This window comes from Stegodyphus dumicola, chromosome 6, assembly GCF_044657685.1.
Source record: "Stegodyphus dumicola isolate Sdum_Otavi_A_Nest chromosome 6, ASM4465768v1".
Classification (NCBI taxonomy): Eukaryota; Metazoa; Arthropoda; class Arachnida; order Araneae; family Eresidae; genus Stegodyphus; species Stegodyphus dumicola.
The window spans coordinates 11943296-11958308 of record NC_140773.1 but is presented as its reverse complement, the minus strand read 5'-3'; the positions used below and the strand labels follow the sequence as shown (position 1 = coordinate 11958308).

Below are 15013 nucleotides of genomic sequence, written 5' to 3'. Positions count from 1 at the left end.
TTCGATAATCATACGGCATACGATAACTGCAGCATCATAAGTCATTTTGCTGAATGCCTTCAAAATGATTTCCTTTGGTCCATGTTCCAACTCTAACACACGGATTCTGTCCATGTTCCAACTCTAAATAACAAACCTTTGATGAAAGCAAGATCAAACTGATGGTAAGACGGAAATGTCCTTTATACCACCGCGTTGCGTAGCAGTAATCTACTCGATTTAGCCAACACTTCCAGGTGAATGCAAACAAATTGTATTTAGTAGAAAGACATTCAACACACGGCATATGAACAGCCTTCATGAAGGTCTGAGTCATGAAGGTCACCCACTACCTAATTATAGGACTTTTGATCCTTATGATAGTCGACTTACCGGACACTATGCATATATAAAGGATTACACAAAAGCAAAGCTCACCTGTAATGGTCTGGAAAGTCGATATCACAGGCAAAACACTTAGGAGCTGAACCTTGATCCCTGGCAGGGTCTTCATTGTTATGGATGGGTACCAGAGGGGGAGGATGGACCGCAGAATGTTCACTTCCATCCCCTCGCTGATGTTCTCGCCTCTCGGTGTTTTCTGGATCTAAAAGAAAACACGTTTAATTAATTGAAATACATGTAATATTCTTTTTTGCGATCCAAGTATTAAGTAAAATACATTGCCCTAGGGATAACTGGTTTTGGGGATGATTTCAATAGTCCTAGTTAAAACAAAAGAATTTTATTCACTGTTGTGGAAAACCACTTTGCAATTTCATGATAGGAGGTTGGGGGGGGGAAGAATAAATACAAAATTTAAAAAAAAAAAAAGAAAACTTCTTAGCCCAGTAATTCTATGTTTTTCCTTTTTCTTAATTGTTCTATTTTTATTTTATTTTTTTATTTATTTATTTTATTTATTTATTTTTTTTTGTTACAGTAGAATTCTTTTCTAATTATTCGTACTGAGTTTAATCAGTTTAAAATTTGTAGTTTTTCTAAATTGATTACTGGTCATTTTGCCTTTGCTACTATACAGGTGAATATATTTTTTCATTTCAAAACTTTTTTTTTCCTCTTGTGTTACAGATTTTAAGAACCAGATCTTCTATTTTTATTTTTCATTTCATATTTTTTGATAGCCCATCAAGCGGCCGAGCTGTAAAGTCGCTGAACACTGGTAGTTCAGTCCGAGGTTTGAATCCCGCAAACGGGCTGGCTGCATGGGCGTTTTCGTGATTTTCCCCATGTGTAACGTGTATACGAGCCAGTTTCCCTTAGAAAGTCCTCCGTGAAGGCATCCCTCCCCTTAGGCAGATAGCGCTAGTATGCTTTGCCGTAATTAAATAAACAAAACCATATTTTTTGACCAAATTTTCACTCATTCATTGCTTTTGTTTTACATGTTTTTGGACAATTCACATGTCAAAAATTGCAAATTTTTATTTTTTAAGTCTTATGGCGTGTTTATGATTTATGCTATTTTTTATTCCGGCCTGTATCTTTTCAAAATTCATAATATTTTTTAAAATATTGTATTCATAATGTTTTCTTTTCAAATACTGAATTAGTGGCTTCAAAGGTATTTTGATTTTTCTAAATTAATTATTAAAGGTTGGAATGCATTTAAAAAAAATACTGAGAAATTATTTGTTAGCTTATTTGTATTTGTAAGCTTAACGTTTTGATGAATTAATCTTATTGAAAATTAACATTTATCATATACATAAATCAAAAATATTAAGTGCTTGAAAAGGAAATGGTTTGCTTTAAGCGATAGCTCTTCTGTTTAACAATGTTTAATTATAAATATATATATTTCATGACATTGCAATTTCTCTAATAAAAAAAATCATTTCAAAGTTACGTATTGATTACCGTTTGTAACTGTGGCTTAAACTGCCAAGCAAGAGCTTCGATATCAACAGATCTCGCTTCATCTCCCGCCCCTTATCCAAACCGGTAGACAAAACAGCGCCAGCCACAAAGAACAATACACTCCTCAATAGTTCCAATCCAGCCGTTATAGGCGATACTTTGTGGCGGGGGTGTCCAAAGTCGCCATTCCTGAATAATAAGCAAGAGTAACGGAGACACGCACTGTCCTCCCCACACTCGAAATAGAGGGGATAAAGAGGGAAAGAGCGAGAGTTTGATTCGCACGCCCCACTGCACATGAGCCGGTAGCGAGATTTTCCTCTCCTGATTGCTATTAAGTGATTGTTATTGCCTGTTTTCAAAGCAGCCAGGTGGGGCAGAAATGGAGAGGGTAGGAAAAGTCCTGAGGAGTACCCCACCTTAACTTACAGTTTTTCTGTTTATTGCAAATATAAACGATTTAATTCAAACGTGAAAAACGTACTGCCTGTACTTCTTGGCATTCACGGAACCAGTGTCAAACACAGGGAGTAATGTGCTGGTATCTTACATGATCCCTGCCCAGACCATCCCTCCTCCACCACCGTATTTTGCCCCTTCTATGGCATTGCTGGATGGTCCGAGGCTCCATATGAAGGTCATATAATCCAGGTCCAGGTCATTCATATGGTCCAGGTCCATATGAAGGGTCCCAGGTTCACTTCATATTACTAACCGCCGAGAATGCTGTTGTAGATTGAATCTGGATTCATTCTTGAGAGAACATTAGTCCACTGAAGCTGTGTCCAGTCGACTGGTGGGAATTTCCGGAACCGACCATTAAAGGGAGGAGACCCGGGGTTCTCCCAGACCACTAGCTGGACTTGTGTCCTGCCATATTCGATTTGTTGGGTTATAAGGTATTTCTCCCACTTTCCTAGCGTCCTTCGTAGTGTAGTGGTTCTGCACGCTGGACCGGTATTCCAGAGGTCCGTGGTTCGATTCCTGGCGAAGGCGGTTGTTAATTTTTCATCTCTCTTGCCTCTCAAAAAATCCTAATGACTCTACAGTGGCGCCCGAACTAAAAGGGTTGTGGATGATGATTCACCGCACCCAGGATTTGGCGACTATGTCTCCTAAAAACCCTAGTCGCCCCTTAAAAAGGGGAGTATATAAGGTATTTCTCCCACTTTCCTAGCGTCCTTCGTGGTGTAGTGGTTCTGCACGCTAGACCGGTATTCCAGAGGTCCGTGGTTCGATTCCCGGCGAAGGCGGTTGTTAATTTTTCATCTCTCTTGCCTCTCAAAAAGTCCTAATGAGTCTACAGGGTATATAATCAGACTTCACAGGACTAGAACCATAGGTCCATCCTATGGTAGGCGCAGGCTTGGCAGGGACCGTACTGGTACTGTCGTGTCCGTTGCCTTCGCTGTGGGGACGCTCTCATGTAGATTTAAGGGCTGTGCCGGGGGGGGGGGGCGGCTCCCCGCGCAGTCCTCAGTGTGATGGATTGTGGCAATGAACATGAGAAGTCCCTGCGGACTGTTCGGTGGGTTGGTGTCCCGTCTGGATCGTTTAATTATGTATGGCAGCACAAGATGCAGCTGGGTCATGAGTAGTCCTTCCTTGGATCACTGTCCCGCTGCACCATTGTAAAAGTTCTCTTTTGTAAGAGAGAGCGAGTGGGATGCAAATGGCGGGATCTCTGACATACAGTCCTGTCTCAATAAAACTTCTGGCAATTGTATTCATTCCTTATACTGATATTCCTGTGGCAGAAGCGAAGTCACAATATAGTTACGAGGCTGTAGATGTAGGCCTCTGGCGTTTGGCTGAAAGTACCAAATACCAGTCGTCATGGGTCGTTGTGTCTCTCGGGCGACCTTGTCCTGGTCTTCTGGGCATTATTCCGCTGTTTTTAAAACTGACTCTACAAATTAGAGATAATATTTGATGCTACATCCAGTTCTCTTGCAACCTGAGCTTGGAACTGCCCTGTTTCAAATCTACCCGCGATTCTTCTGCTCATACCTTCGTCTAAACGATGACGTGAATTCATTTCGAATAAAATACACCAAAAAACAACAAGATTATTAAAACGAAGACAGTAAAAATCACTACCGTATTGCAGAGCGAAATGAACTGAGTAGATGGACGTGGACTTCTACACCACCTGCTAGCGTAGCGAAGCTCACAGGACTACGTAGACTCATCTCAGCGCCACCACCGCCACAGTGATATTATATGACAGCCAACTGTCCAGGTTTTGTGTGGTATTTTAGGAGAAATGTAGGTAAACGATTTTCATCACTTAATTTTGTCCACCAGTGTAATATTACTGCCAAAAATGAAAAATGCTCTATTTTATGAAATCCAGACTGCGGATAGCTTATCCAAAAAAATAATATAGTCAAAATTTCTCTTCCAGATTAACTGTGGTTCCGCATTACACAAAGGCCCACAAGCGACCGAGCGGTTAGGTCGCTGAACACTAGTTTCGACCTGGGTTTGATTCCAGGCAAGCGGGCTGGCTGCAAGGGTGTTTTCATGTTTTCCAAATGTTAACGAGTAAGCGACCCAGGTTTTCTTAGGAAGTTCTTCACAAAGGCATCCCTGCTCATAGACAAATAACCGTAACGTGCTTTGAAGTTACCAAATAAACCAAAGCAAAACAGAAAACGCATTATGCACAATTAAATTTATAGTTTAATTATATTCCATTTGAAACGTTTTTGAGTTCCCACTTTACTATGTCCTATATATTGACAGTTTTCTTTTGAATATGTAATTATCTTCTATTTAAAGTATACTGCAATTTTAAGATGCAATTAACTTTCCTTGAAAATGTGTACATATATTTGATAAATTTGAATCACCACTGCATTTTATCAAAGAAAAAAATCATAAGTTATTGCCGTTGAGTAATAAATAATATTTGCTTAAAGTTCAAATGCATTTTCTTATAAAATTTTGAAATCCCATTGAATTTTTCTTTAACAGGATGCTTTCTTAGCCAGATTAGAAATATGACATGGTTATAACAGAATTTTTACACAATAGAATTTAGTCTATAAAAACAGATGAAAGTAAAGCAAATAGAATTAATTGTTTGCATAATTCAAAAATTTGAAATCCTGTTTTTTGAGTTTTATAGAAACGCATACTTTCTCGAGTATATTTAATGGAATTTTTACAGTAAAGAACAGGAATCGAAAAAGTGCAGTAATTAAGAAAGTGTGTGTGTGTGTGTGTGTATAACTATGGCAAAGCCTCGAGGGCTATCTGCCTAAGAGGAGGGCTGCCTTCGTGGAGGACTTTCTAAGGGAAACTGGCTCGTATACACGTTACACATGGGGAAAACCATGAAAATATTTAATATTAAACATTGTTAAACAGAAGAGCTATCGCTTAAAGCAAACCATTTCCTTTTCAAGCACTTAATATTTTTGATTTATGTATATGATAAATGTTAATTTTCAATAAGATTAATTCATCAAAACGTTAAGCTTACAAATACAAATAAGCTAACAAATAATTTCTCTATTTTTTTAAATGTATTCCAAACTTTAATAATTAATTTAGAAATATCAAAATACCTTTGAAGCCACTAATTCAGTATTTGAAAAGAAAACATTATGAATACAATATTTTAAAAAATATTATGAATTTTGAAAAGATACAGGCCGGAATAAAAAATAGCATAAATCATAAACACGCCATAAGACTTAAAAAATAAAAAATAAAAATTTGCAATTTTTGACATGGGAATTGTCCAAAAACATGTAAATCAGAAGAAATGAATGAATGAAAATTTGGTCAAAAAATATGGTTTGGTTTATTTAATTACGGCAAAGCACACTAGCGCTATCTGCCTAAGGGGAGGGATGCCTTCACGGAAGACTTTCTAAGGGAAACTGGCTCGTATACACGTTACACATGGGGAAAATCACGAAAACGCCCATGCAGCCAGCCCATTTGCGGGATTCGAACCTCGGACCGAACTACCAGTGTTCAGCGACTTTACCGCTCGGCCGCTGGTGGGCCACAATTAAGAAAGAGAGAACTGGATTATGTAAATATGGCAAATCACACGAGGAATGTCTGCCCGATTTTGATAAGCAATAGTTTCTGTAAGTTCGCCTTTTTCTCAATACCTATTTAGTTCGAGTATTTTCCAAATACTAAACATACTTATGGGAAAATTTAATACACAAATACAGCATTTTCAAGCAATTCCTTACAACAGAATTATAACTAAACAGGATTACGTGTTTTATTTCGTTTTTTTATTTGTAGGAACATTTTGCAAATTTATATCTTAATTTTTTAAAAAAAAGTTTGTTTGCTTTTTCATGCAATATTTATATATTGCCTGGTTTTTCTCTCTTCCCGTGAACTCTCCTCAAAAAGCTAATACAATCGTCAGTTGCACGACAGGTTCTAGCTTGTCACTGAATAAGAATATAACATCACGTGCAATAAATCCATCAATATCCGCTCCCAGAAGCTCCCCAACTTGGTAAATTTCTCTCAAAACAGCGAACTAATTGTGGCTACCATTCCCCCCTCTTCCCTATTCTTCATAACCTGACAATGGTGACTCCGCGTATATTACACATCACTTCTCCCCGCATCAGTTGATAGCGGAACGGTGAAAAGGGACAAAAAATGAAGTGCTTCCTATCCGGGCTTTTTGACTCACTCGCACCTTGTTTTCCGTGCGAATGAAAGTTAGCCAGATCTGGCGATTTATCGCCTTTTGGTCACCAATTAATCTTTACTGACCAATACTTAATAGCCGCGTTTTATTGATTGATATATCTTTTATTATTATCTTTACTTTAGCCATGATATTAGAATCTCACGCATTGTCGTCATACGTAATTATCTTTCTAAAATTTAGGATTAATAATATTTTTCTTTTCATTAGGAGGCAAAGCTGATCAAAAAACTACGGTACCAGATAAACTCGCGATTAAATTGTAAGGATTATTTTAATTTTATTAACAGTTAAATTTTAAGTTAAAGTTCCTTTCCTGTCAAATTCTTAATTTCAACTTACTACTTCCGGTCAGAACATAGTTTTGGAATCTTGCTGAATATTTAATGAGGAGGAGCGGTATTTAAACCAAGAAGTTACTTACAGAGTGAGAGAGAATCAGAGTTTCTGATTTACGCGCGTTTGCCTTTTTGGCCACACTCTCTCTCTCAAAGCTGTTATTACGCTCGGCCGTACTCAGGCCCTTGCTAAGCTTCGTAGTCAAATAACTTAACGGGCCAACTCGATTTGAACCTTGATAGCTTCGGCTATATTTCTTTAGTTAATCTTAGTTTTAGTTTAATTCTTAGCCTCTTAAGTTCAAGCCCAAGTGTCGGATTTTATCGTACACTCCCAGGCGGAGTTTTGTTAAATCTTATTGGAATAATAAAGGGTTAGCTACCCTTCTATCTTGTTGTTTCTTGTCACCGAACGTAAACGATTATTCGCTTATCAGTTCTTAGATTCTTCACTTCCAACATTAACTTAGAATTACAAACTCTACAAAATCAAGAGCATCTAAATTAAAATAAAAAAAAAAAAAAAAAAAAAAACGTTAGGATAGTATTACATATTAGTTAAGTTCGTAACAATATATAGTTTTAGAAGCTGATTTGAGCTACTGTGCATTTAGGAGGGGGATGTAATATAAAAGAAGCATTAAAACAAAATAATTTATTCCGAAAGCCATCAAAAGGAACAAAATCTTCCCCACATACTTTAATCAGAAAAACTTGAAATGCTTTAGTTTGAATTCGGAGTCCCTTCAAGGAAATTTTCTGACCACTGGTCTGTCAAAGACGTTCATCAGCTCTCTTTAATTGTTGTTTAGACTAGATGATAAAGCGTATTTGCTAATGAACATATGGAGATCGGAATACTGCTTTAGCACTCTCTTTATTTCTTACATACAGTCAGACGAACAGGGTGATCCAAAAGTCGACAACATCAAATTTTCAAAAATTGTAGAAAACCTGAAATGTATATTAATGGTATATTGTTTCCATGAATGACATCCCGGAATAGTTACAAGTAACATAATAATCATTTGCAATTTCAAGTGCAGTTTTATGCTACTAGCTTTAAAATAATTCGTTTTGTACGAAATGGAAGTGAGTTTTTCCCATCTCGCATCAAATGAAAGGACTTTTGGATCACCCTGTATTTTATAGTTTCTTATGCAAAATTGCAAAAGGTGTATTATTTTATTTCAGTATATAACATCCTGACCTGACAAAACAAAATCCCGTGACAAGACCATGCTTCAAAAACTGATGGATGCCAAGCGAACAGAAAGAATCTAGAACAGTGGGTCTCAATCTTTTTAGCCCCACACACCGCCCTTACTGTTCGTAGATCATCCCTCCTACCTTTCGAAAACTCGAAAATTACATATATAAATTCATATAAATTTTAATTATTTTTAACTTGCTTTATAAATTAAATAACAAAAAGCAAAAAGAGTATTGACAAATACCAAAATTTGAATAAAAGTTGTATTTTTTATATATGTTACCGTGAAAGACAGAAATTGGAGAATGTCGACTTTTACCGGAGAATATCAACATTCACCAAATACGTCGGTGAAAGACCGAATATTTCACTACATTCTTGTACATTCGGACCCTCACCGGTGTATGTCGACAATCACATATATGCTCTGGTGAAAGTCGAAAAGAGAGGTCATAAAGAGCCATAATAGTTTAAGTTGTTGCAATAAATAAGATTTGAATCACATAATTTAGTAAGTTTTTTTATTAGTGATATTTTCTCATTTAGAACGTACTGTATAATTAAGTAAGTTTTTAACTTCTATTATTTTCCTTTCTCATTTTGAACGTATTGTGTGTTTTAGGTTCTTAAGTTCTTATTTCAAGTTTCAAGTGCGTTTATTCGCGACTGAATTACGGAGAAGAAAATATAATATTGTTATATGTTCAACATTCACCATTAGTACATGGTGAATGTCGACATTGACCGGTGTAAGTCAGAAATAAGAGTGTTTGGAAAATATTTCCGACATACACCAAGAGACTATGTGAATGTTGACATTCACCGGTGAAAGTCGACATTCTCCAGATTTCGGTGTTTCACCGTAACATATATAAACTATAACTAAGTTCTTAACACATAAATTAAAGGCTGAATGCCCCCTCACTTGAACCTATGAAATTCGCCCTAGGAAGAATTCCCCACTGGTTGAGAACGCGTGTCTAAAAGCAGGCCTTTGCTAAAAAGATCACTGCGCAAAACATAAAATCTTTATTATCTACGCGTTCTTGCACATAGCGGATTCTCAAGAGTGTTGCCATTAGGTGGAGCATAAGATGTTTTACCAAAGTGAGTAATTCAAAAGCAATAAATATAATTTTTAACACATCCAGTTCTCGACTGTTTAGAGTACGATGTTCAAGGCTACCTCAAATCTCGGTTAATTCGAAAGCATTTAAAATAACACGACAGAAAGGATAAATCTGCATTATAATTAATAGAATAATATTATTAACTATTTATTCGTATTTTCAAGCAGTTTAAATTCGCTTGGTTATGTTAAACAACCAGTATTCAAATCAAAGAGAAGGAAAAAAAAAAAAAAAAAAAAGACTTTACTCAAAAATTGTCTACATTATTCTTTTATTTTCATATTGTTACGAATTTGGTATTTAAAAAGCTAATGTTAGTTCAATTATAAATTAAATGGCTTTATTTCTCGCGCAGTGCAGCGCGTGACGAATATTAAAAGAAAGCTAAGCCGGAAAATTGAAAATACAAGAGCGCGTGCATTAAATAAATAAATATCTCTTTTTGATTTCGAGAAAGTACTGGAAAATTCTAGCGTGTGATTTTAAAATCTTATAAAAGGAGGAAAACCTCTCAGTTCGTAGTAGTGACTTAGTTTGTTGTTGTTTAGAAAACTGCTCTTGTTGCCTGTAGCGGATTAGCTTTCTTTAGCTGTTTTGAATTAAGTTCTTTTGAACGTTTGAGTAGTTAAAAGATAACTACTGTGAGATATTGTGATACTGCATGATAATTTGACAAAATTTAAGCATTTCTGTTGTGATAATAATAAATTTTTGTTCGTTTTTCATCGGACTTGTGCATTCATTTCATAACGAACCCGTACGCACGCAACAATATTATATAGCTTACATTTGGCTGTTTGTTTTCAAAGAATGATTTAATAATATTTATACACAGTACGTAATCCAAAATGTTTATACATTCCGGCTTACGTACAAGTAAATTACGTACTGTTTGTGGGAGGAGAATAATTCCCTAATACTATAGGATCCCAGACACTTTTATTTTTTTATTTAGATTTTTTTTTTTTTTTTTTTGTTCAGTTAATCCGTCCTTAGAGTTGACTGCAATTTATATCTTTATTTTTAATAACATATAACATACTTAACTGTTGCCGCTCTAATCGGCATAGTAGTTAGCTTCGCAGCTGCGTATCGTTGAGCCCAGGTTCAAATCCCGGTAACGGCTTCGATGTTTGTATGTGTATAGTGTATTTACGATATGAGGTTACTTTAAATATACGGTTTTTTAAAGCGGTTAGGTGGCAGGGCAAAAGGAGTGGGGTATTCTTGGATCCACCTCCCGAAGTATTGTCCCTCGGAATTGGAACGGAGCTTTGCAAAGATGTACTATCTCATATATAAGGTGCCTAGGTGCCTAAGGCCTACGTCAATGGTAGATTCAATGATCTGCTCCTGACTAAAAAATAAAGTTCGCGGATTTAATCTGAGGTTATTGTCAAATAAACAAGATAAGTCAAAACAACAACACGCATCTAATTCACCTAATTTGAAACGGATTTAATTTATAATATATGTTGATATGAACATTTTGTAGTATTACAGTAATTATTGACAAAAGATATTTTAATGATATAGCTAGTTAAAGAAAATATTTTTTAAATTGTCACGAGAAAAAATTTCTCTGCCGCGTCAGTAGTAATTATCGTTTAACATAAATTGCTGTTATAACTATAATTTGCTACTGCGAAACGAAATTCTAAATTTGCGCGTGTCGCAGTGTTCGAAATGGACATTGTGTTCTGTAAACGAACATATTATCTGAAAATATACATTTGGCGTAAAAACCTGGCCAAAGAGAGCGTTTAGTTTGCGGCAACAACCCTACAGACCATCCAGGTGGGGTGCCAGCGAAAAGGTCAATACCGGGTCCCATGTTACTCTTCAGGTAGCCGAAAACGATCGTGTCACGCCTGGTGAAGACACCTGACCGTATTATCCACCCCCACAATCGGGTAATATGTTTACCATCAAGGGGGCACCCAGCTATGGGTCTCGCCGCGCATTGGTCGGAAGCAGCATTTGCTGAATTCTCATTGGATTGCGTGCGCTTCGAAAAGAGGGAGGTAATGAGAATTTCGGACGGTAAGGATGGATGTGGCAGATGTTGGGATGTGTATTTGTAATATTAGAGTATATTTTTATTGTTACTTCAGTCCTCCGTGTGGTTCGTCATCATTTGGTGACTGCTGTCATCGTCGCCAGGTGCTGAGATTCACAAAAAGTGACGTCATCGTATTGTACAATTGCACTGATTGAAAGGGGAATAGTAAGATATTCGGATAGTAATTTAACGTATTCATATTCAAACAAACGCGCTCATTATTTAAACGTTGTTGGCAATGATAAGCATACTTTCGTTGATTAGAGTAGGTAAAAATGGTGGCCAATTATAATCAGCTACTAGTTTCATATCGCAATTTCTTATTCATGCCATTTTAATTAAAATTCAGTTCGTGACGAAGTTGCTATTTTTCTGTTCCGTCGTTATGAAATGACGGAATTTTTATTATGCGATCACAAAAAGTATGAATAAAAGTTGCTTCGATTTCCATATATAGTAAAAAGTAAATATCAGTTATTTTATTAACATTTCTACATATAATAAAAATTGATGTCAGTTGACGTATATTCTGACGCACTTTTAATATAAAATATTATATTAATTCTCATTTTTTTATATTAAACGCGCACTTTAGAAGCAATAAGATTAAAATTTCTGCGTTATATGCTGGATATAAAAATGATACGATTTAAAAATAAGGAAAATTTGAGTATAAAATAATTTGATTTCTACGTGTAAGTAAATGAGATTCTGGCGACTTTCTTTTACGATAAGGTACGAGTATTTCGTTATTCCTTTCCGCAAAGCACATTCCTTCTTTGGCATGTTAATTGTTAAGATTTCATTTTCCTTACAATCACGTATGAAAGCTTTCACCAATACCAAACATCCTTACTGCAGCACGATTTCGCTTTTCTTTCGCAAAATGAAGGACTTTGCATTTGCAAAGCAAACACTATGTTGATTTTGTTTGGCAGTAGCCGTATTTATTATTAAAAAGAATACTAGAATCAACTGTATTTGAGCTGAAGCAAATACGATTTACTGAAGGGGACTCATACACCTTAAAACCCATAAGATGTTCGAATAGGTGACAGTTGCAAGAATTGGGATAATTTATTTATTTTAAAAGCAATTACTACCAACGTTTTACAGCTGACTATATAATATAGCTGCTTTCTGAAATAGTGATCAGAAAGTTTGTGTTGCCACAAATATTTTTATAATTTAATCCGCTTTGTGACAACATTTTTCGTCATGTTTCCAACTTGCGCGCACAGTTTAAAACATTCTGTTTCATAATTTAATTCCATATTTAATATATAGCTTTTATAACATTTGGAAACTTCTGTGAACCTAAAACTCTAAAAATTTCATGTTAAATTTTTATTTTATTTTGAGATGAGTTTATAAAATGTATTTTATTAAAAAAAATTGTAATGTTTTTGTCCATAAAATTTTTCAATATTAAAATATTCATCAAACTGTTGGTTCAGTTAGAAAATAGTTCCCATATAAAAGAATTCCATCGAATTTCAAGTATGTACCATTAGCCATTTTAAAAATATCATGCGCGCAAGGTGGAAACACGGCGAAATATTTTGTCACAAAGAGGATTAAATTACAAAAATATTTGTGGCAACACAAACTTTCTTGTTACTAGTTTCCAAAGCAGCTATATTATGTAGTCAGCTGTAAAAAGTTGGAAGTAATTGCTTTTAAAATTAATAAAATATCCCAATTCTTGCAACAATCACATATTCGAAGATCATGAGGGGTTTAAGGTGTATGAGTCCCCTTAAGCCTTCGATGGTCACTTCAAAGTCACAGCTTAGAATGACTACAGAAAGAAAAAATATATGACTCCTGATTCCGCGAATTCATTCGGGTCAAAAGTATATTCGTACACAAATTATTTCTCCTTTTCTCGAAACTCTATAATAACATTCTTGTGCAAACCTGCATTGAATACAACCCATCTTCTTTGTAGAATTATTTACTCCCTCAAGCAATTCCTTGTCAGTTCAGTATATCACTGTTCAAAAGTTTTCGAAAAATCTTTGAATCAACGACTTTTAAAGAAAACAACCAGGTTTCTTCGTAGCGAAAAGGGTATGCGTTGTACGGTAAATATACCTAAAAGTTAGAAAATGTATTTTGAAATTACAAGTGTGCGTTGTACGCCAAAATATACAGTAACATTGCTTGGCGATATCTGTTTAATATATGAAGAGGAAAAAATCTTTTCCTAAAGCCGATTAGGCATTTTCTGAGGTGTGGTTGAATGATTATGTCATTTCGTCTGCTCATCAACATAAACACTGTCCAGGATTTCCGTTCAAAATTGCCTACTACTTTCACCTACTAATCTCTATAAGCTTAACGCTGAAGTACATGACGTCATCATTTTTCAAGGTCACTCGAGCTATCCAATGACGTGCGAATGCTCTCAATTAATTTAACTTTCAGTTCGGTTTAAAAATCCGATTTCATCGCTTAAGATCATGGGCTGGTGACATTTTTTACCATGACAGTTAAATTTTTAATTTAAAATCCGTCAGAAAGGGAGGAGATCGATTTTTAAAAACAATCGAGATGAATTCAATTGTCTCAGAGATTCCACAAAACTTCATTTCGAAGATTATCAAACTGTCCAATAATGCAAGATCAAAATCTATCGATTATTAGTTTGACTGATAAGCAATGATATGTGCCAGAAATTTACCAAACAAAAAATCCGCATCGAATTTTGAAAACATCGATGTGCAGTTGCATTGTCATCGCATATATGTTTGTGAAAAATTTTAAGAATAACTGATTCATTAGAGAGAGTCAGAAGTGAATCCAAGATTTAACCAAAACAGATCAACAAACTTACGGAGAAACTAATTAAATAAAACACCGGAATTAAAATGAGCTAAAAACTTTCATTGCCCTGTCAATCAATTACACATTTTCTTCCTCTCTTGCAAATAATACATTTAATGCAAGCTGAACTTAAAACGAATCTCTTTTTCCTTCGCAATGCAAAAACAAAGTATCATTCTCAGTTACACCAGTTTTGTTTCAAATAAAATACGCATTTTAATCCTCTGCAGGTATGTTAATGGGTGCCATTCTGTTGTCACGCTAGGTATATTTTGTCATCGGGGCTCTCATTTCGCTTAGAGTCTTGCACAAGATCCTCACCATTCTTTCCTCACAAGGACTAAGTTCAATGATCTCCAGTTGCCACAGATACTCTGCCTTTGTAATCTTTAAGGACATTTACGGATATTTCCTTCTTGCCCTCTCTCTTCGCTATGTAAATTACGATTCATTTCGTAAATGCCCATTTGGTCAGAACTTGCTAAAAGTTCCTGTATCGCAGAAGATGAGTAAACCTTGGTTAACAGAGGAACATTTAACCGGACACTGACATCTATTTTTGCGTTTTTCCTTCTTTCGGAATGTGGTATATATGCACATTCGCTTGAAGGTCGTTTATGTAATTATGCAATAAGTTGAGTGCCTCACAAAGATTCTTAGAGATTTCTTTTGTACAATGCTCTTTTTTATGTAAACAAAATCTGCTTGCAGTCTTTCACGTGCAGACATCACGTAGGTGACAATTAAAATAGCAAGAAATACCGAAAAGCATATGTATATCATAAGCGCGTTTCTACACAAATGTGTTACAAAAGGATTTTACGTCAAAAGGGCTTTTCTGCCTAGCACGTAAAAATTCTACAGTATTTTGTGACACATAAA

The 15013-nt window shown here is 35.6% G+C and overlaps 1 protein-coding gene across 1 annotated transcript in view; it reads right to left on the bottom strand.

The window, feature by feature from the left end:
- Positions 1–15013, bottom strand: part of LOC118186352 (histone-lysine N-methyltransferase MECOM-like) — a 523759-nt gene that overhangs the window by 89697 nt on the left and 419049 nt on the right. Inside the window, exon 5 of the mRNA XM_085818114.1 lies at positions 418–586. Within this exon, the coding sequence (XP_085674240.1) occupies positions 418–586 (169 nt within the window). The remainder of the gene's footprint in view (positions 1–417; positions 587–15013) is intronic.